The following is a 21,846-nucleotide window of genomic DNA, read 5'->3' on the forward strand; positions in this document are numbered from 1 at the left end:
GCAATATCAGCCTACCTCCAAAACGGACAACATACCTCTCTGTTTAGAATTCCTGTCCTAAAAGCTTTTATGGAAGGTCTTAAGAGTTAGTCCACCTACAGCTCCACCAGCTCCTGCATGGAATCTTAACATTGTGCTCACAAGACTTATGGATTGGCCAGATGGATAGTAAAGTGTGTTCAAACTTGCTATTTTAAAGCTAAAATGCAACTATTAGTAACTCCTAAAGCACATTCTACTAGAAAGAAAGGAGCTTCAATAGCATTCTTGGGAAATATACCAATGGCAGACCTATGCAAAGCAGCCATATGGTCCACACCACGCATATTTACTAAACACTACTGTGAGGATGTCTTATCTAGACAACAAGCAAATGTTGGTCAAACAGTGCTTAAACACTGTTTCAAACTACTTCAACTCCTACAGGCTAACCATTGCTTACTTAGGAGAGGGACTGCTTTTCAGCCTGTGCACAGCATGTGTATCTGCAGCTACATATGCCATCGAACGGAAAATTTCACTTACCCAGTGTACATCTGTTTGTGGCATGTAGTGCTGATTCACATGCACCCTCTCTCCTCCCTGAAAGCCTGTAGCCGTTGTAGTACTATATTATGTAGATATGTATATACATTGCGTGGACATCTTTACTTTCTATATATATTTGCACATAAACAATTTTTGACTCCTTACTTCACCCTCCTACGAGAAAACAATCTAACAAAGAAGTCGATGCCCATGCACACTATCACCGAGAGGAGGAGTCACTCGATCCCGTGACTCGAAATAAGCCTCTTCGAAGAAAAACCACTTGTAACACTTCGATCCCAACACTAAATGGCGATATCTGCACAGCATGTGAATCTGCAGCACTACATGCCACAAACAGATGTACACTGGGTAAGTGACATTTTCCGTGTGTGTATGTGTGTGCTAAGCAATAATATATTAAGAGTTTTATATTTTTTCTAAATTAATATGGTTATGCCAATAATGTAGAAGTAGTTTTACTGGTGTGAGAACCTTTTACCCCTCTGAAGTCCAGCGCTTTCCTTACTTTTGCACAGACTGGAGTTGGAATAATATATTTTACCCCTCTAAAGTCCAATGCTATCCCTACTGTTGCATAAACTTGATTTCAAATAGTTGTGTTATTCTCAGATTTTAATAAATGTATTGTTTAAATATATTTATTAATATTTGGTTATAATTTTAATTTTATAACATTTTGTTATATTTTTACTTGTTTCTAAACTTTTATAATATTTGTTGTATTTCTTTAAAATTATTTCTTCAGTAATTTATATATTTTGAAATTTAATTGCTAACATTTTTATGTTTTATGTAAAATACATATATCTCAATGTGCTTTTTTTAGTAGTAAATGTAAATAATTTACAAAATACATAATGTAGATTATATTCATTAATTGTTTTATATTACATATGTGTATATATATATATATATATAAATATATATATATATAAACACACACAGATATATATGTAACTATGTATGTTAGTATAAGTATATAGCATTACATATTAGTAAGATTTATTTAACTAACATTATATTCATGGGATATATTAAAATATTTAACATTTACTACTACTTTAAACAATATGATATTTTTGTATGTTTTTTACAATATTAGCGTGAAACTATATTCTTTTCTGGTATTTGTTTACTTACCTTTATAAGTATAGGAAAACAATATTTTTGTATGTAATATTTTTGACCATGATATTTGTGTAGCACAATATTGTTGGTTTCAATCCTCTGTCAGTGATCCCTTATGTCAGTTTTTTTCTTCAGTTGTTTTGGTGCTGTTTAAATGCTTAACACTTGTTCCTCTGTGTAAGCCTTGCTTGTCAATGCCACAGTGTCCTAGGATTGAACTGAGTGTTTGACAGACAAAACCCATGGGTCCTAAAATGGTTGGTAAGTGTTTTACACGGTGAGGTTGCACAACCACTCCATATAATACACCCTATTTCCTCACAATGACTGATCCTGATTAAATGATGTGATGTCCTTAAGTTGGATCCATAACCCTCATGTTTTAGCCTGGATTCTGAAACTGTGTGTTGCTGGAGGTGTATCAATATTTCCATGGCCCTGACATTGAAAAGTATTTATATTGTTATCTATGAGTGCTTTTTGTTGAATGTAATCAGGCCTGTTTAGGAATCAAAGCATGAAATTAGCAAATTACTGAATGCAATTGTTTTTGTTGAATATGCTTAGACACAGGGACATGCTTGTGGCAGTTATCAGACAAAACGTATCTTGTTGGTATAGGCTAAAAATCAAAAGTAAGTACTTAGAGCCAGATTACGAGTTTGGTGGTCCGAGGACCGCCGCACTCTTGGCGGATGAACCACTAGGTTATAATCCTGACGGTCAGACTGCCAGGAGACCGTCGCCTCCGCCGCGATCAGGGCTCCCGACGGGTTAGCAACGGTCGGAGTCGTGGTCAGCCCCGGCGGTGCTGAGTTCCGCCACACCGTGCTGATCACGACTCCCCTTTCTGACAGCCTTTCATGGCAGTTTCCATGTTCCTCTCTTGTGGTAGCATAAATCAAAACATCATCTTGGAAAAACGCTACCCAATCAGTACCTTTGAACATCTGAAACATAATTCTCTGAAATACTGCAGCTGCTGATACCAACCCAAATGGCATTCTGCAGTACTGAAAAGTGCCAGTGGGACAGATACTGTTAAGTGATAACTGAAACTGCAATAAAAATATGTTTAAAAAAAAATGTCAAAGATGATAGATCAAGTAAATTCTGGTGGTAAGCTGCAGGCAGAACATAGTCAAAAATTCCATAATCTTTGGAAGAGGATGTGAACCCACCCAAATATGCTTAATTAAACTGCGAAGATCCACACACACTTCCAGTTCATCGTTTGTCTTTTGCGCCACAACAAGTGGCAACAACCATAAAGAAGACTCAGTAAGTTTGATAATACCTTTTTCACACAGACACAGTTCCTTTTCCAATTTGTCCCTGATGCGAAACAATACACTTCTCAGTTTATATTTCACTGGGATAGCTTTGATCTGATGTGTGAACACCTTGATAGTTCCTAACTTTGTGGCAAATACTGAGGGATATTGTTCCACAAGGCCATCTGTGAAATCATTTGAACCTACAACTGATACCTGGTCTTTGGTAACTGACCTCAACACGATTGGTAACAGTTCACAGCCAACTGGCATTAACCAGCCAAATGACCCTCCACCTTCCATTATAGAGCCTGAAATCATAACACCTAGAATACACCCCTAGGAAAATGAGCGAAATACTTGGCAGGTTCTTTTGATTCAGAGTAGGTCTGACCCAGACTTGAGGTCAAATAATCATGAATGAGAGACTTAACAGGGGGGTAGGCTCCCTGGAAAGATTTCCCTTCATTTTATCTCACGGAATATGAAATTTGCAAGACAGAATTTTCAATATGTCCCTCAAAGAAAACACACTTGTAAATCTTAACTATGCTTGTGTGTTTTATATCTCTTGCGTCTTTTCTACATGATAGTTTCTGTCCATGTATTAATATCTAGTATTTGTACTCCTCGAGTGTCGGCTACAATCACAGGCAAAAAATAGGAGCACAGAATTGAAAATCTAAATGGAAAAAAAGTTTGCTGTTCACTTAAATAGCCAAATGTTGTAATTCAATTATTTTGGGTTTAGGCTTTGAGAGATGGTTATATGTACTGGTGGGCGGTGACCAAGGATTTATGTGCATATCTGGTTGTGTACACCTGTGTGCCTTAGCTACAGTGTTGAAAGAATCCATGTCAAGGCTAGATGGAAGTGAAGTAGTGTTAATGGTAAGAGCTAGCAGAAGCCTTAGAGCTGCCTTCATAGCAGTTCAGAGGGTCGTTCCCCCTTTGTAAGTACCTTTTTATTTATCCCGCTATCACCAAGTTGATAGCGGTAGATCTGGGTTATTTGGACATAGGTGTTCCAATTAGGAGCTTTCAGGTAACCTTGTTCCCGGTACTCTAAATGACTTTTCCCTGCCACCACCACCATTCCCTAATGGTATTATCCGTGTTTCAGATGTCCCCAAATCTTTACTATCCTGATGTGACCCTTGTATCTCGTGAGGGATGAAACTTTAATGACACCAAGGAGTAACAAACTAATCAATTAAGGGTCTGCCACTATATGGATTATTGAAGCAATTTTGTAGATCGTTTGTAACTAGTTGATCAGCCCCTGCTTAGATTTAGTATAATTTGTTTAGTTTTAGATTGTGGTGTTATGGACTTTGCACTGGGGCCATATTGCACTGTTATGTTTTTGTAAATAATTAACAATTTTGTGATGTCTATAAACTAATGTGTCTAAAATAAATGCATTTGTTATATTCATTTCAATTATGTAGTGGTGGTCTTTTTAAGTATTAATGGCATGAGGTTATTCAAGCTTGCGATATGTATTTTCCACTTAAATGATACCAACGAGAACCACTGTTGCAGATAAGACAAATTTTCCTCGTTCCCAAGGGTTTTGGGGCTTGCTCTTGCAACAAGTGAAGTTGGCTGAGGCCACATGGGTTGATAATTTAAAAAAATATAACTTTGTGTGCAAAAGCGCTTTTTGGATAGGTAGCTGACAGGTACTCCAAAAATAATTAAAATGAAAATGTTTTATTTCAAGGACTATGAGGTGTGGGAGGGCATCAGGGGAGTATTGGGTGCGGATCAGGGGGAAGCAACCAGAAGTGTTGGGGGGGGTGGGAACATGGAGCAATTGATGTGCTTGAGGTGGACCTGGGGAGAGGAAAATAGATAAACTGGAAAACCCAGGGAGGAGTGGGTAGCAGTAGATGATCTTGGAGTGAGTTATGAAGGAGAAGCACAAAGCACGCAGGGGCAGTAGCACAAGAGGGAAGGAGCAGGAAAACATGCACTCATATGTAGTGTTTAAATATGAAGAAAAACATAGTTCCCTGAATGTGAGCCGTGAAGGGTATATGTCATCCAGTCAAAAGGATGGTAAGGAAGCTACGCTCCATGGAAGGAACAAACCGAAGAAGAGGAAGGAAAGCCATTGAACAAGAAGCAAGCACATGAGTGACAAAAATTCCACCCAGTGGTAAGCAAGTGGACTGGCTCGAACCCCACTGTAAGTTTCAGTATGGTCCACAAGCGATCTTTTGCTGTAGAAGAGGCCGAAAATGGGTTAGGACTTTCAGCTAAAAATGCAGTGCGAGGGGCACCAGTAAAAAACTAAACAAAAAAAAAACACTTTTAAACAATAGAAACCATGGCAATAATCTGTCCTGGACATTGAAGCCCTAGCATTTTTGAACAATGAGAACCACAGCAAGTTTGGACACTGCAGACCGGACCACCAATGGAAATAAAGGGGTATACGGCAGACCCTAGTATAATTACTGTTAATGAAGACAACACTATTGCTCAGTGGGGGATGCTGGAACTATTGTCTGCAGGGACCTCTTGCATTCTGGTCTGGCATTTTAAAACATGGGGGAGTATAGCCCAAGAGAGAGCTTTACCAGAGATAAGTAACCAGACCAGAGCCTGGAACTTTTCATAGCAGTACTCCACTGTGGCTCTAGGCGGTGATGTGTGGATCAATGTTGGTTTCATTCTGCCCCGGAAGTAACGGAGCAGAGCCCGCATCTAAGCGGCACCCCTGCGCACAGACATCTCTTGCTTAAGTCTTTCCACGACCTCTGATGCAGAGCACAAAACAGTAAAAACAATTGGGATGACAATGTGCAGATCTCCTTTTTAGATGGTAGAGACCACTCCACAAAATGAGGAGGTGGAAGGCAGTGAGGAATTTGTTTAAATAGAGTATCTACTAGAGAGAGCGTTACCAAAGATAAGTAACTTGTTCATCTACATGTAATTCTGATTATCCTGTCCATGGAGGTGGCTATGCCATTTCTCGTAATTGATAATAGTGTTCTTTTTCACAGTAGATCACAGCACTCTATTTCCACAATGGACCACATATTTTCTTTCCCCATTAGACTCTTACACTTTTTTTCTCCAGCCACTGCCTGTACTCTTTCTCTAAGAGACCCAGATAGCCTTGAATTCAGGAGCTTACATGCTGTACATATGGAACGTTGGCAGGCACCTTAAGTTCTTATCTGCAGAGGTTTGGCTTTCATTTCTGTATAATTGTGATTCTTTTATTCCATTGGCTCTAGCGCTTTTTCAAAAAGCAATAATGGCATTGTTTTCTATAGTAGACTGTAACATTACTGTATTGAGTTCCAATACTGTTTTTAACAGCAGAGTCTGGTACTATTACCTACAGGAGACCATGGCAAGAGATGCTTGCACCATTGTCTGTAGGAGTCCCTAGCACTAATATGAGTTAGTAAAAACATTTACTAGCCTAGTAGAACAGACCAAACCAACTTGAGGCAATATGAACCACCTCTTTTGCCATCTGTCATCCTCGTGACTGTTGTACAGTGGGTTTACTGGGATTATTGTCCCCCCTTCCCAGTGCCCACTGGAGGTCTTTGCCACTGATAATAACCGAAGAGCCACTGGCGGCATATAATTACAGAACTCATTTATGAGGAAATCAGACTTATTTTAACAAATAGAAATTAATTATTTGCTTTGCCACTGCTTATTTTTGCATTCTATTTTACAACCCAATCCTTACATTTAACCCCTTGCTTTCCCTCCTTAACCTACCTCCCACTTACTTTTCTTGGTTGATATCAGAGTAAAGCTCTTTAACCTGGGTTCTCCTAATCTCAGGCAAATCTGTTTTATGATGAAATTTGATTTCAGCAAGTGTTTATATTCTTGTTTGTTTTCATTGCAGGGTCTTTGCAAACTTGGATCTGCAGGAGGGACAGACTTTAGCATGAAACAATTTGCAGAAGGTTCTACCTTGAAACTGGCAAAGCAGTGTCGTAAGTAAGTAAGATAACTAGGTAATAGTGTGATCTGTTGAAGAGGATAACAAAATTCCTCCTCTAAATAAGCATTTGGGTCTTTTTAGAGTAAAACGTCCAAGTTGGAATCCTCTTAAAATTAAAACTTTTCAGTGACAATCTTGATAACCTTACATGGCATTTATTCAGAATCTGCAGCTGAAGACAATGTGATTGACAAAGTATACCTTAATTTAATGGCCATCTACAAGGTAAACTGCTCCAGCCTTCTTATTCCTTAACAATATTTCATGGATTTTTATCATTTGTGCATATTGGAGGTAGTGTTTGTGAGAGCAGAGTTTTATATTTACGTCTTGTAAATTACAGTTACTTTTTCTTGAAAACCGAATGTTATTGTTTTTGTTAAATCATAACGGTACAAAGTATGATCACGATACCATGAATTTGTCCAAGACAGTGATACAGTAAGTTGCATCACATTATCCAGCAATCAAATTATAATGGGTCCACCTTCTTTCCTAAATCTTGCAATGTTTATGCTTGCTCCCCTGGCTTTGGGAATGGACCCCTCCATTTTATGCACCAGTCCAATTCCGTCTGCCATTCGGTGGGTGGGAGAAGGGTCAGGGGAATTTCAGTATTGTGCCATGTCTTGTTTGGCTGTCATTGTGCCAGTACCCACCAGAGTATGGTCACCTCTACAGCTGCCCACATTGCCCAGAATACCGTGGAGTGCGATACAGGTGAACTGTCAGCTTGGTCGTTCTCTTATTTTAGAGAGGGTGGAAGTGGAAAGTGTTTCAGACTGTTATTTTACCATGACGGGACAAGTCCGAACCAATAGGAAGAAAATGCACTCATCATCATTACATCAGATGTGTTAGGGTGAGAAATATTTCCTGCTCGCTATAGTCTCTTAAGGATTAAACAATGTGCAAATAATTCAACACTCTGAGGTGCAACCAAAAGAGAATAACTAGTTCCTACAGTTGCTGTTTCCAGCTTTTAAAAAGACAGGCATGCCCAGCCTACTAAAAGGACTCAGCCCTGACTCAAATGAAATAAACTGATAATTAAAAGTAAGTGTTTCACATGTGCGAGCTGACAGTCGCCATGAGCGTGAAGGAGACACAGAAAAAGAAACAGAAGTTCACTTGCAATGAAACCTATCGGCAAAAGTGCAATTATCCATGTAACTGGCAAAAGTAGAGTTATCCATGTAACAGGGTTGATGTCATGCAAAGCACTCAACTACTGCCCAGCGAGATTGTGCAGCCTACGAAATAAAGAGAAAAGGAAGTTCAAAAGCTATTCGGAAAACACAGAGCTTTTTATGTTTTCAGAAGTTTACCGGTGCGCTCGAGGAGGGCTAAACACCGGAAAAGGCATAATTTATGCATGCCTTTCACAAATGAAATCAAGCGAATTTTAAAAGGCAAGCCCACATACCAACCAAACTGATGGGCGTGAGGTGGGTGTGGTTAAAAGCCCACAGAGAGATTACAACAGGGGCCAGAGCGCTTGCACACGCTAGACCTTAAAAATAAGTCAGATTTATGGGGATAGCTGACTCTGCGGGTAAAGATTGTGCGGTCCATGTAATCTGGGTTGACTGGATTGCCTGAGATGCCTTATGTTTGGGAGCTTTGCCTCTCTGAGGCCCTCGCTTTGATTTATTAGAGGCCAACAGAGGCTGGGCATAAAAGGCAAAGCTCAACAGGCGGTACATCTGTGGCATCAGTGTTTCTAGTCAGACCTTCTAAGGGCAGCAAGAGGTGAGATTGGGGTTCCCATCCACTGCCCAAAGGCCGCGGTCTCCTCGTTGTTGCAAGAACCATCCGGTGTTATCCAGTAAAGGTAAACAAATTTCAATTTAAACCAAAACATTAAAAAAAAAAAATTAAAAAAATCATTTCAGGAAGCTAAACAAACGTGCCCCACTCATCCAATCAAAACGGTTCTTACAATAATGAATCTGCGGCTACCTTTAAAGAGAGCTCAAACAATGTCATATCCTATATTGAATCTGCAAAACGTTAATCAATCCTCATTACATGCGACAACGCCTTCTGGTACCTTAATAAATAAAATAGCACTAAAAAGCCCAAACAAACGAGCTCTCAAACGACAGTCAACCAAAAAGTGCAGCCGACCCACACTTAATTATGGTTCATGAGGAGCATCTAAAATGAAACCCCTCCGCACGCCGGGAACCACGGCCCTTGGACGTCATTGGTTTGCCCTTTGTGACCTCTGGCACTGCTTTTGCGAGTCCTGAATTCAGAGGTGGCAGCTTCAGTACCAGGGACACAGTGGCAGCTCGTCCCTGTGGACCAGTTGGGGCTCCACTCGCTTTTTTTTCTGTCAATTTATTTGTTACACTAATAGTGACTAATAATTTATTATTCACTATTAGTAACACAAATGACAGAAATAATATATTATTCACTATTTGTGGAAAACAATGGAGTACAATTAGATGTAATAGGCCCTTCCATGGAAAATGAGGTAAGTAATAAAAATGATTTGAAATGCTTTTATGAGCATGCTTTCGGGTGAGAGTGTATGTAAGTGTAAATGTGTGTGTATGTGTAAGTATGTGTATGGGAATAAGTGGAGGCCAAAGGGCGTGTAATGTCACTTCCACTACCCCAGGTAGTTCAGTGAATTGGCGTCCATGGCACGACCTACACCCACGAAGGAAGCGGGAACACTATTCCATCAAGTAGCCAAGGACCACGGCCAACCTACCCTGAAATGACAGCTCCGTCGGGATGGCATGAGCCTCGGGTAATACCGCAGCCACCGTTTACCCGATGGATGCCTCAGCCTCTCCTCTACTGGTAAGGAATACACCTCCTAATGTAGAGGGTCATGCTCGGGCCAGAACGGAAGTGCCAAAACCGTTGGAAAACACTGATCTCTTTGGATGACACGATGCAGCCATTTAGGAAAGACAGCCACCGTTGGTTTCCCACCGATGCAGACCAGTCTGAAAGGTTCATTCATGCCTAAACCCTCCGATGATACGCAATCCCGCGGATGACACGATACAGCCATCTAGGAATGATTGCCCCCTAGCGTCTTCCCACTGAGGCAGACTGATTAGTGAAGCACACCTCCGTTTGGAACACAACTGCACCTGGAGGCACAAAATGTACCAATATGCAGAAAATAAGGGAATTCATTTAGCATCCATAAAAAATAAAGTGCATCTGCGGAACCAGCAGTAAAAATGTGAGCACCCTTGTACACAATAGGTTGTTATTGGCAAAATACCATGAAATACACTCTCCCACATACTCAAATAACATGTAATAGATTGTCCCACACACTCACAGATGTTTTTCCTTCTGACGTAAAAAAAAGTAATTCTCAAAGACAAGTGCAGAGTTGTTCTACATATTACTACAAAGACGTTTGAAGTTTAATTCAAGTATTAATAAACCAGTGAAGGTTTGTTGTACACTTGTTTTGTCTCTGAGAAGAATAGTGTCACATACGCCCCCAGTGCCAATAGTATGACCTCATGTACACACAAAGTACTAACACATTGCCAAGTAAAGCGTGAAGACGACTGGAAATAAGAGAGTAACACTGAAGACGGTTTACCTGGTAAGCAAATATATGTATGGACAGCCATGCTTGCCAGACAGCCCAGAAAATACACAACCTCCCCTCCTGGTATGTGACCAATACAATGGACATGGAACACAAGCACGCCCCCAAAGCATCTCAAATGGCCATGTCCAGTAAGGGGGGCACGTTATATACTAAGAACTTTGCAACCCCACATGTGAACGTCCGAAAAAGAAATAATACTGCACACCAGACACACAGACCCGAACAGGCATGCATATTTCACAGTACCAAAAAGTACAGAAACATAGAACTTCTGGTCACAAAGCATCCCTTCAGCTTTCCATCCAATATACTAACAAGAGCCACAGAACGATCATAGTGCTTGCCCAGAGCAAATCACAGAGGTTCAAGGAGAGATACCCTGGCATGTTCTGGGTGCAAACATCAGCTTCTTTCTGTGCATCTCTGTGTCCGAGTAGTGATGGAACCCAGTGAAGCAGATGCTTAACAGTTCAACCATTCTTTCTTCTTTTGTGCTGCACTATGAAGAGCTTAACCAGTTAGTGTCTTCTTTCCCTTAAAAGATGTAAATATTGTCATTCTTCCTTGATCAACCTGATATTGTCAAAGCACTGGCAGGCTGTAAGATGTTTTTCATCAGCTTTCTTCTTGAAATCTGCTTCTTAAATTTACTTACAGTGCAATAATCATGTTCTTAGGTCCAGTATCCATGCAGTTGAGGTACAGAGACAGATTTATTTATGTAAAATCCAAGATCGGGCTACATTTAATGAGCACTGACGACCCATTCCCATTCCATGACCAGCTGTCCTTGCTGGATCACTAGCGCTGCAACACCATGCATTCCTCTGATCAGCAACATCACTCTTAAGCATAACATACATGAAACAGCAAAAGAATGGACATAAAGTGCCTATAATACAGTACTCAGTTTAAGAGTCTGTATATCCTGACACACTGCTAAAAGCTGTCGAAATCCGCAGTGTGGGTTAATGGTAAGCTTTGGTTTTATGACTTGTTTGACATTGAGAGTTATGTACCCCGACATAGTACAGATTACTGATTTGTACCTAACGCATAATGCCACGAAGATCGTGTTATGGCGGTGCAAGGTAGCTGAACTCTCCAGCACCCACGCACCCCCCTCCACGGACTACGTCCTCCTCGGAGACCTCAATTTCCACCTAGAGAACAACAACGACCTCAACTCCACAACGCTGATCGGCAACCTCGCCAACCTTGGACTCTGACAACTCGTCACTACACCCACCCACATCGCCGGCCACACGCTTGATCCCATCTTCACCACACGTGCCCACGTCACCTTCAACCACACCACCGAACTCTACTGGACCGACCACCACTGCATCCATTTCACTTTCAAGAAACAAACCAAGCACCACCGCCCCAAACAACCACCTCGCCGCTGCTGGAGCGAAGTCACCGAAGAGCAACTAACCAATACCCTCGCCTAGAACCCACCCACCGACCCAGACACCGCCGCTCTCAACCTCAGACAGTGGATCACCAACTGTGCCAACTCCCTAGCGCCTCTCAAGAACCCACCCAACAACCAAGCCTGCAAAAAAGCCACCTGGTTCACCGAGAGCCAAGCCTCCAAACGCGACTGCCGGAAACTAAAAAAGAAATGGATCCACGAACGCACCCCCGACAACCACACAGCCCTCAAGGACTCCTCCCGCAGACACCACCAACTCATCAGAATAACCAAGAGATCCTCCTTCAAAGACCGCCTGGATAACAACGCACACAGCAGCAAAGAGCTCTTCAACATCGTGAAAGAACTCTCTAATCCCAGCACCAACGTCAACGACATCCCACCATCTCAAGAATTCGGCGACTCTCTGTCCACCTACTTCCTCCAGAAAATCACCGACATCCACAACAGCTTCTCCACCACAACCACGCCAGACCCCATCCCCGCAAGCACCACCCGCACCAACCACTTGACCTCCTGGACCAACATCAACGACACAGACACTCAAGATTATGAACTCCATCCACTCAGGATCACCGTCGGACCCATGCCCACACCACGTATTCAACAAAGCTGACGCAATCATTGCCCTCCCCCCCCAACTACGGAAGGTCATCAATATCTCCTTAGAAACAGCAACTTTCCCAGAAAGCTGGAAGCATGCCGAAATCCACACCATCCTGAAGAAGCCCAAAGCTGACATTCAAGATCTCAAGAACTTCCGTCCCATCTCCCTGCTCCCGTTCCCGACGAAGGTCATCGGAAAAATCGCCAACACGCAACTGACCTGCCACCTCGAAGACAACAACATCCTGGACCCTTCCCAGTCTGGGTTCAGACGGAACCACAGCACCGAGACTGCCCTTCTAGCTGCCACAGACGACATCAGACGCCAACTGGACAACGGAGAAACATCAGCCCTCATCCTCCTGGACCTATCTGCCACCTTCGACACAGTCTGCCACCGCACCCTGATAGCTAGCCTCTTCAAAGCCGGAATACAAGACAAAGCCCTCCACTGGATCGCCTCCTTCCTCCACGGCCGAACCCAAAGTGTACGCCTCCCCCCCTTCAGATCCAAAGCCACTGACATCATCTGCGGCGTTCCCCAGGGCTCCTCCCTCAGCCCTACACTGTTCAATATCTACATGGCCCCCCTCGCACAAATGGCCCGCCAATGCAACCTCAACATCATCTCCTACGCTGATGAAACACAGCTCATCCTCTCCCTCACCAAAGACCCACACACACCACCAAAACCAACCACCACGAGGGCATGAAGGCCATCGCCGAATGGATGAGGAACAGCCGGCTGAAGCTGAATTTGGATAAGACGGAGGTCCTCATCCTCGGACCCACCCCCTCAGCCTGGGACAACTCGCGCTGGCCGACCACACTGGGAACCCCTCCAACTCCCACCAACCATGCACGCAATCTAGGATTCATCCTCGTCTCCTCCCTCTCCATGTCCGAACAGGTCAACGCAGTCTCCTCCTCCTGCTACAACACCCTCCGCATGCTCCGCAGGATCTACAAGTGGATCCCGACTGAAACAAGAAGAACCGTGACACAAGCCCTCGTCAGCAACAAGCTAGACTACGGCAACGCACTCTACACAGGCATCCCTGCCAAACACCTACAACGTCTCCAGCGCATCCAAAATGCCTTTGCCCAACTGATCCTCAACGTACCCCGCCGCAACCACATCTCCCACCACCTGAGAGACCTTCACAGGCTCCCCGTAGACAATTGGATCACTTTCAAGCTACTCACCCACGCACACAAGGCCCACCACAACACCGGACCTGCCTACCTAAACAGCAGACTCAGCTCCTACACCCCCACCCACCAGCTCCGCTCCTCGAACCTCGCCCTGGCCGTCGTCCCCCCCCATCCAGCGAAAGACCTCCGGCGGCAGATCCTTCTCCTACCTCGCCGCCAAGACCTGGAACTCCCTCCTGACCAACCTACGCCAGACCCAAGACCTACTCGCATTCAGAAGACTCCTCAAAACTTGGCTCTTCGATCAGTAGTAGTCCCCGCCTCCCTTCCCCTCCCCCCCTTTCCCCAGCGCCTTGAAACCCTCACGGGTACGTAGTGCGCTTTATAAATTTACTGATTGATTGATTGATTGTGCAGTTGAGGAAAGTATAATTCTACCACATGCTCTTTCCAGTGGTGCGCCACTCAAGTTTTATTTACAGTGCTGGCTGCTTCCAGGCCCTCATTGAATCGAAAGTTTAAGTCGGATGCTCTATCTGTCAGGGTATTCACTGCTTCCCTCGTGGACAGAATGTGGCTGTGTTTCAGCAGTAGTATGGAACAAGTTCAAGGAATTCATATAGGGAATTTGTCATTAGAGAGCGGAATACTAAAACCCCTGTGAATTGTCTCTGAGTATTTGACAAACAACATGCAGTTACCTTTAAATTACATATATTATAATATAATGCTAATAGATACTATCAGATGTTAGGATTCAGAAATATCTGTTTGAGGCAGCAACAAAATAAATCTAATTAATTAATTGTTTTGAATAGGAGGAAAATATGCCCATGATACCAGAATGTGTAGGACTCTAGTGTGGCTTATTGAAAAACACAGAGCTTCATACCAGGCATATCAGTTTGGGAAGATTATTGAATAGTCGAGGGAATCATGGCAAATCTTAGACAATTGCTTAAACACTTGAGGTTTGCTGTACATCTGAGAAAAATGATTGACCTGCATTTCAGTACTTTTGCCTAGGATTACTCCTCAGAGAAACACTCATTATGGATGCCCAAGGTCTCATCTGTCGTTCGCACGAGCTTTGGTGGGGGGGGGGAGGGGCGGGTCGGGGTCATAGTGCCTAGAGATATGGTGCCAGATGTACTAAACTTCTTACACGTCGCAAACAGCGAATTTTGCTGTTTGCGACGTTCAAAAAGCACATCGCAATGCCCAAACCCCGTTTTGCGATTCGGTAACCTGGTTACCGAATCGCAAAACGGGATTGCGAGTCACAATTAGAAAGGGGTGTTCCCTTCCTAATTGCGAGTCGCAGCGCGATGTTGTATTGTTTTGTGACTGCGAACGCGTTCGCAAAACAATCGCGGTTAACACCCATTCCCCCATGTGAATGGCGTTAAAAACATTTTTCCAGAGCAGGCGGTGGTCCTAAACGAAAACGGTTAATTTTTTTGTTTTGTAATGCATCTCGTTTTTCTTTAAGGAAAACAGGCTGCATTACAAAAAAAATAACTGCGTTATTTAAAAGCAGTCACAGACATGATGGTCTGCTGTCTCCAGCAGGCCACTATCCCTGTGAGTGCCGCGAGTCTCAAGGGGGTCGCAATTTGCGACCCACCTCATGAATCTACATGAGGTGGGCCTTTGCGACCCCCTTGCGAGTCGCAGAATGTGTCAGGGACACCATCCTACATTCCAATTTGCAACTCGCAAATTGCGAGTAGTTCTGACTCGCAATTTGCAAGTCGAAAATCGGAACCTACCTACATCTGGCCCATTGTGCCTTGCCTGTCACACAGTGCTCCGGTAGCTCTTCGTTTTGACAGAGTTCAATTTGGCCCCTGAAAAGAGGGAATTGCCTGCTGACCCTGGCTAAAGAACCAGGAGTTTAGAGCTAATGTCATCATTCTTTGGTCCGTTTTGGTAGTCTCTGGGCTATAATTGTTTTACGGTCATCATATCTTTCTTTTTAAAACTGCCTTCATCAAAGGTATTTTCTTAAGTCTTTTCTTAGTGAATTGATTGCACTAATAACAGCGTCAGTGTACGATTACAAAAAAATCACATTTAGAATGCACTATCCATTTTCAAATACATATTCCCATATATTCCAGTGCAAGGATAGCAACAAAAGAAAAGCTTCCTTCTTTATATCAGTCTGTCTTCTGAGCACGTTGCACCCACCTTTCTTAGAGAAAGTCACCCATTTCATAATAAATAGCCATATATGGCCAGACATTATCAGACTAATTTCTTCTTTTTTTTTTTTACCCCTACAGATGGCTCTGTAATGAAGAGATAAAGGCCAGCACGCGGCGCTGGGCAGTGGAAGGACTAGCTTACCTCACCTTCGATGCAGATGTAAAGGAGGAGTTTGTCGAGGATAAGGCAGCCATGAAAGCCATGTTCCAGTTGGCAAAGGTTAAAAAAAAAAAAAAAAAAAAGTACCACGTTTTGAAGTTCTAAATGGATGAATGAGTAAAGTTTCCCCTTGCTTTAGGTGTCTGTCTATTACCTCCTACAAAGATTTGTCAGACTTACTGTTCATAGTCATCTTACGTTTCCATGTTACATCTGATTATGTAAACACATATTCCTGTGTAGGCTAGACCCCCTTTAAAAGAGTTCACGAACCATAGCATTCGGAAACCACCATTAATAAAGTCCCTCTAAGATTTGGAGGGGAATTTTTGCAGAGACGAATTCCACTACATGCTCAGGGTTTACATTTAAGAATCGTATGCACTGGAATTTACATGCAATCAGTTGTTCAATATCATACATAAGGTGCCTGGCAGGGCAGACAAGCAATGGAACTTAAGTCGAAGCTTCAAAGTAAATGGCACATTCTATCCCAGATCCATTTTTTGTGGGATTTCAAAAGAATATAGAACAGAAGAATGCTGCTTTCAGTCTGTTTTTAGTTTTTGGCAGTGTGAAGTTGATATGAGGGTAACACCTTGTACACCAAGAAGCCCCCTCCCCCACGTAGGTCATTTTTGTCATTGCAATATTACATTGTATGTTGTTTCGTCGATCTGTGCAGTACGAACTCTGTGGGTCATGATCCTATTAGTCTTTAATTTCACACCAAAAAATGAGAATGTTCTATATGAACCCAGGAGGCAGCTTAATTTCACTGAAGCTGCTCGTCTTTTTGTGTGACAGGTGGGCGACTTTATTACTCAAAATTATTTTTTTGTTATTCATCTCAGCAAAAGAGTATTTTTCTTTCTCAGTTCTAGGATTATGTTTTTATGGAGTTATTAATCGCCAACCATGTTTCAAATCAAGACATCTTTGTAGGCTTATGCAGGCAAAACCGGTCCACTGCCCTCTGTAACCAGAAAGCCGTTACAAGTACTTGCAGATGTACACCCTGCAGTTTTCAAAATATGAAGATTGTTAATTGCTATGGGAGCTAAACACAGGAAAATCAATTCTACGGATTTTTAAACAGAAATTCAGTGTTGTGACTGCCATTGGGCTCTTGACTGTTCATGAAAACTGTGTATGCTTTTCACTGAAATTCTGCAGGTGTAGAGAGACAGATCCAAAGTGTGGAGACCATAGCAACTGTGAAATGTTAGTGAAGTGTTACAATAACATTTGGTTGCAGGGAACCTAGTTGATCTTTATGCTTTTGTTGAAATTTCACCTTTAAAAACTGATTTAGCAAGAGGGATGTGGAAATGTTGGATATGGGGAGGGTCATGAGATAAATGGCTTTTGCAATGCCAGGAAAAAGTCCTTCTGGATACTTGATGTATGTGTCATTTTTGTTGCGTGAACCTAGCTAAAAGACAGCAAAGCGATGTATACGGGCAAAGGTACAGCTAGCAATGATTGCAGTGATAGCTAGATTCTGGGAGAAAAATAGACTGTTACTTTCTTGTAATGTTGCGTTCCTTAAACATTTGCATCTTCAGCTGTTTCCTAAATTGAATCAGGGTTTAGATGGTCTTGATAGATTTATGGCAGTTATTCCAGATCCTGGTGCACATGCCAGTGTGGCGCCTTGGAGCATGGTATTGAACCCATCCTGATGCAAGAGTACTAGGAATTGAACAGATGTTCTGAAGTGGGAGAAACCGTATCACTTTCTTTAATAGAATAACCTAGTATAAGATAGTGTCTGTTTCCTTCTTAGTATGTTCCTGAGGATGAGGTTGTTCCGCAGGGTGAATTTAAATATGTTGGGTCAAAGTTGGGATTTAAATCCAGACAGGTCCATGTGGTAAAGCCTCGTTTGCACTAATTGTTTGTTTTGTCTTGGTGAAATTGAGCATCTCGTAGCTCTGCCAGTACTTGAGGAGTCCGATGAATAGAGTGAAGGAAACATCCAAGTAGGGTTGTCTATCATTGGTATATTGGTGAATTTTGATGCCATTATTAGTGAGAAGATTGCCATGGGACTCCCTTTTGAGGTTGAAGATAACTGGAGGCAAGGTGAAATCCTGAAGGACTCTGCAGGTGATCAGAATCATATGAGACGTGGAGGAGTGGGAACTTCAACTAATAATCTTCAGCTGCACAATGTTACAATGCTATTTTTTCTCAATGAGACCCTTTCAACAAATTGCTGACTTTAAAATAGTCTCCAAACTCAAAGTGACCACTGTGCCCAGGTACTTACTATGAATTTTGACTGTCTCCATCAGTCGAGCCAGTAAGGTCCATATTTGGCACATCCCACCTTTTATCATGTCATATGTTCCCTAACAGTTATTTTCCAATTACAAACCTGTTTAACTAGATACAGGTGGCTGTAGTTAGCTCCAAGTTAATGGTAACCTTTGTGTTATTGCCTATAAGCGGATTCATGAAGAGTCAGATTGTAATTATAAATATATTAACATTTCAAGAGGTTCAAATTCGATAAAAACAATGTTGGTACAGCTATAACGTCCTAACCCTTTTCCTGATTGTGCAGTGTAAATAAGATAAAGGTATATTGCCACGACAGTCATTTTAGAATGGAAAACAACCTTCTCTACTTTGATAGCAATGTAGGTTTTAGGATCTTGTTTCTGAAATGCAAACAGCATGATGAAATACCATAAATGGGCCTCGAAGTACTATGGTGATTGGCATGAAGATATAGAAAGAATGCAGCTATAGAAAGACATTTCACTTGTAAACTAACAAAGCCCAGTACGGGCCACTGCTTGAATAAAGGGGTGGCCTAAATGGTTTGAGCAGCTGCTTATGAATTGGATAGGATATGGCATCTCTATGGTATATTGAATGCTGAATAATCTGTACATGTTTTTATAGAAGGTAGTGTGAAGTGAGTCCATGATCTGTCTATATATGTAAAAATAAACAGTTGAAAATGTTTCTGAAATCTGAATGTGAAGTAGCTTGTTTAAACTGATCCACATGAAAAGTAAAGTGACTACAGGAACCCCCCAAAAATGTAAAGCCTCTTATAGAAGCAAGGTATAGTCTTTTCACTGAAGTGCCTAATTATTGGTATTCATTTTACATCCTCTTTCTTAAGATATTGTTTAGTTTGAGATGTAATATGAGCTAGCCTCAGGGCATACCTTGCTGGCAACTATAAAGTCCAACTTGTACGTTCTAAAACTTCAAAACCACTCATCAATTTCTCATTCATGCCATCATTTTAGAGCAGGCAAGTTGGAGATTTAAAGAAATAGTTTTTCCCCACTGACTTAAGTTGAAGCAGAGGCAGTCTGCCTAATTCGGGTCTATTGGCATGTACGGTGACAATCAGCATTTCGTTTTTGGCAGCTTAATACCATAGCACAAACAAAAACAGCATTCTAAACGTTTTGTATGAATATGTAAAACTGCCAAAAATGAAATGTCGAGGCCTGTCACGCTCGGATCTCCCCCTCCAAGAATGAAGGCCAAAGCGTTAACCTTTGCTGTCCGAGATAATTCTTGGAGAGGGAGATTGCAGCGTGAGTGACAGGCATCAAGCATTTCACTTTTCCCTTCTTTTCGGCAGATCGTGATTTGGCAATCTGAATCGGTTTCCTGCATGTAGGAGGCGGGAGACCAGCCTTGAAATCGGTCCTCTCCCGCCTGAGTCAGGAAGGTTAGCACGTATCATTTTTGTTATTTCGTGAACCACTTCTCTCCACAAACATCACAAAAAACGGCTGAACTGACATGTGAGCTTTGTGTTTGGTCTGCTTTTGCTGATATTATGCAGAGTCTAGGCCAATAGAAGGACTGTTCGTTTCTGTATTTAAATACATGCAAACCTGTTAAATTCCTCTTGTATTGGAAGTTTAGTTCGCTATCCTTAGATTTCTGTTTTTTTGGTGTTCTTTGCAGTCCGAGGACAAGACTGTGCTGTTTGCTGTTGCTTCTACCCTGGTGAACTGCACCAACAGCTATGACAAGGAAGAACTGGATCCACAAATGTTAGAGTTGGCAAAATATGCTAAACAGCATATTCCAGAGGAACACCCCAAGGTGAGTTAATTAGTGGGGAAATCAGTGATGGGGCAAGATTGCTACTGAGTAGCTAGAGATAAAGTGGTATGTTTCATTGGAGGGGGAGCAATGCAGATCATTTTTATGGGTTAAAAATAAATTACAAGACTAAAGAGAATGGGCAGATGTATCCTACCCTACTTATCTGCATCTGTGTTGTAGCCCTTCTTTCTCATCCTTTATTGATTTTTCTTTGTGTTTACTTTCTCTCTTTTTCCTTGATACCTACCTAATCCCTGTGCTTATGCAAAGCACATGCCAGTTAAGAAGGGGTTGTAATGCCAGTCGCGCTGAGAAGACTTAATGCTGGTATTATGAGTGAACATATTCATCAAGGGTGAAGGTGAAGATGTTGATAGATCTGAGGAGGGAAAGTAAGAAAGCCTGGGTGAATGATGTGTTCCATGGATCTTATAGTCTTAACCCTCTCCTGGTGCTACAAAAATGTTTTTCTTTTTATTGCCTTTCTACATCAGGATAAAAAGGAATTCGTGGTGACGAGGATCAGAAAACTGCTGGCTGCAGGTGTTGTCTCTGCTCTAACTTGCATGGTTAAGAATGAGAGTCCGGCACTAACCGATTCCTGCCGGGAACTAATATCCAGGTAAGTAAATAGGATGTATTTTGATCCCAAGATCAATTCTGTCGATTGCGCCAAGATGTAAATGGTACCATAATGCTTCAAGAGAACCCCTTCCAAATAGCTTTAACCAGTACTGAAATTGTGGTACAGTAGTATTTCTGATTCTGTGATACGTTGTTCTTGGGAAGATTTGAAGATGACTGTTTGAGTAGGAAAAGAAAACTAATCTGCTTTCTTCCTGAACTTTATCACCAATTTACAAAATGTGCTTTCCAAAAAGCGGCTAATCTGATAAAAAAAGAGGGGAAAACTTGTTGAAATCATTAAGTGTTAGTGGGAGTAAGCGGGTGAAGTGCAACTTGTACAGAGGTGACATTCCTTTATCGAGAGATCTTCAGAAACAGAATTATAAAAGGCTCAGGATACTGTCACATTCCCCACATTAACATCCTTAACAATACTAAGGGGTTTATGTTGACATTCCACCTTATTGTAGAACACTTTTCGTATGTTGGTATGGGCTCTCTCCGCATTTCACGTTTGCATATGTCTAGCCGTACAGGAGAGTGTTTCATTAGTTGTAGCCATTTTATTTGGGCTGTTACTATGTAGAGGTTTTATAAAGCTTTGGTCAAACCTCTGTTTTTGTTCATTTTCTACTGTAACTGGAGGTTTGTTCTGAACAATTGGAGTCTGATTTGTAGGCTTGTCCATCTAATTTTGAGGTGTAACTTAGGCTTCGATTTAACATTTTGTTATGAGTCATTTTTAATTGGTTTGAGTCCGGTTTGATTTCTGACAGCTGCAAATGATTATTTTGCATGTATTTTTCGGTTGGAATTTTTTGTGCTTAACACTTTGTTTTTTGATGTTTTTTTTATACAGTATAGGGAATTACTGAAGCAACCTCTTTAAAATATGACTTTGAATCTCGTAAGCAAATTGCAATCAGGAATGAAGATGAGTATCACATGAATTATCTGACAACTAGATCTGTAAATATGAGCTGTTTAAGCCGGCATGAATGGCGGTTAGACAGCA

At 41.9% G+C, this 21,846-nt stretch overlaps 1 protein-coding gene across 1 annotated transcript in view; it reads left to right on the forward strand.

The window, feature by feature from the left end:
* UNC45A (unc-45 myosin chaperone A) overlaps positions 1-21,846 on the forward strand; it is a 253,863-nt gene that overhangs the window by 99,629 nt on the left and 132,388 nt on the right. The window contains exons 11-14 of the mRNA XM_069222647.1: positions 6,844-6,938; positions 16,031-16,172; positions 20,061-20,201; positions 20,699-20,826. Coding sequence (XP_069078748.1) covers positions 6,844-6,938; positions 16,031-16,172; positions 20,061-20,201; positions 20,699-20,826 — 506 coding nt within the window. The remainder of the gene's footprint in view (positions 1-6,843; positions 6,939-16,030; positions 16,173-20,060; positions 20,202-20,698; positions 20,827-21,846) is intronic.

The sequence above is a fragment of the Pleurodeles waltl genome, chromosome 3_1, assembly GCF_031143425.1.
Source record: "Pleurodeles waltl isolate 20211129_DDA chromosome 3_1, aPleWal1.hap1.20221129, whole genome shotgun sequence".
Lineage (NCBI taxonomy): Eukaryota > Metazoa > Chordata > Amphibia > Caudata > Salamandridae > Pleurodeles > Pleurodeles waltl.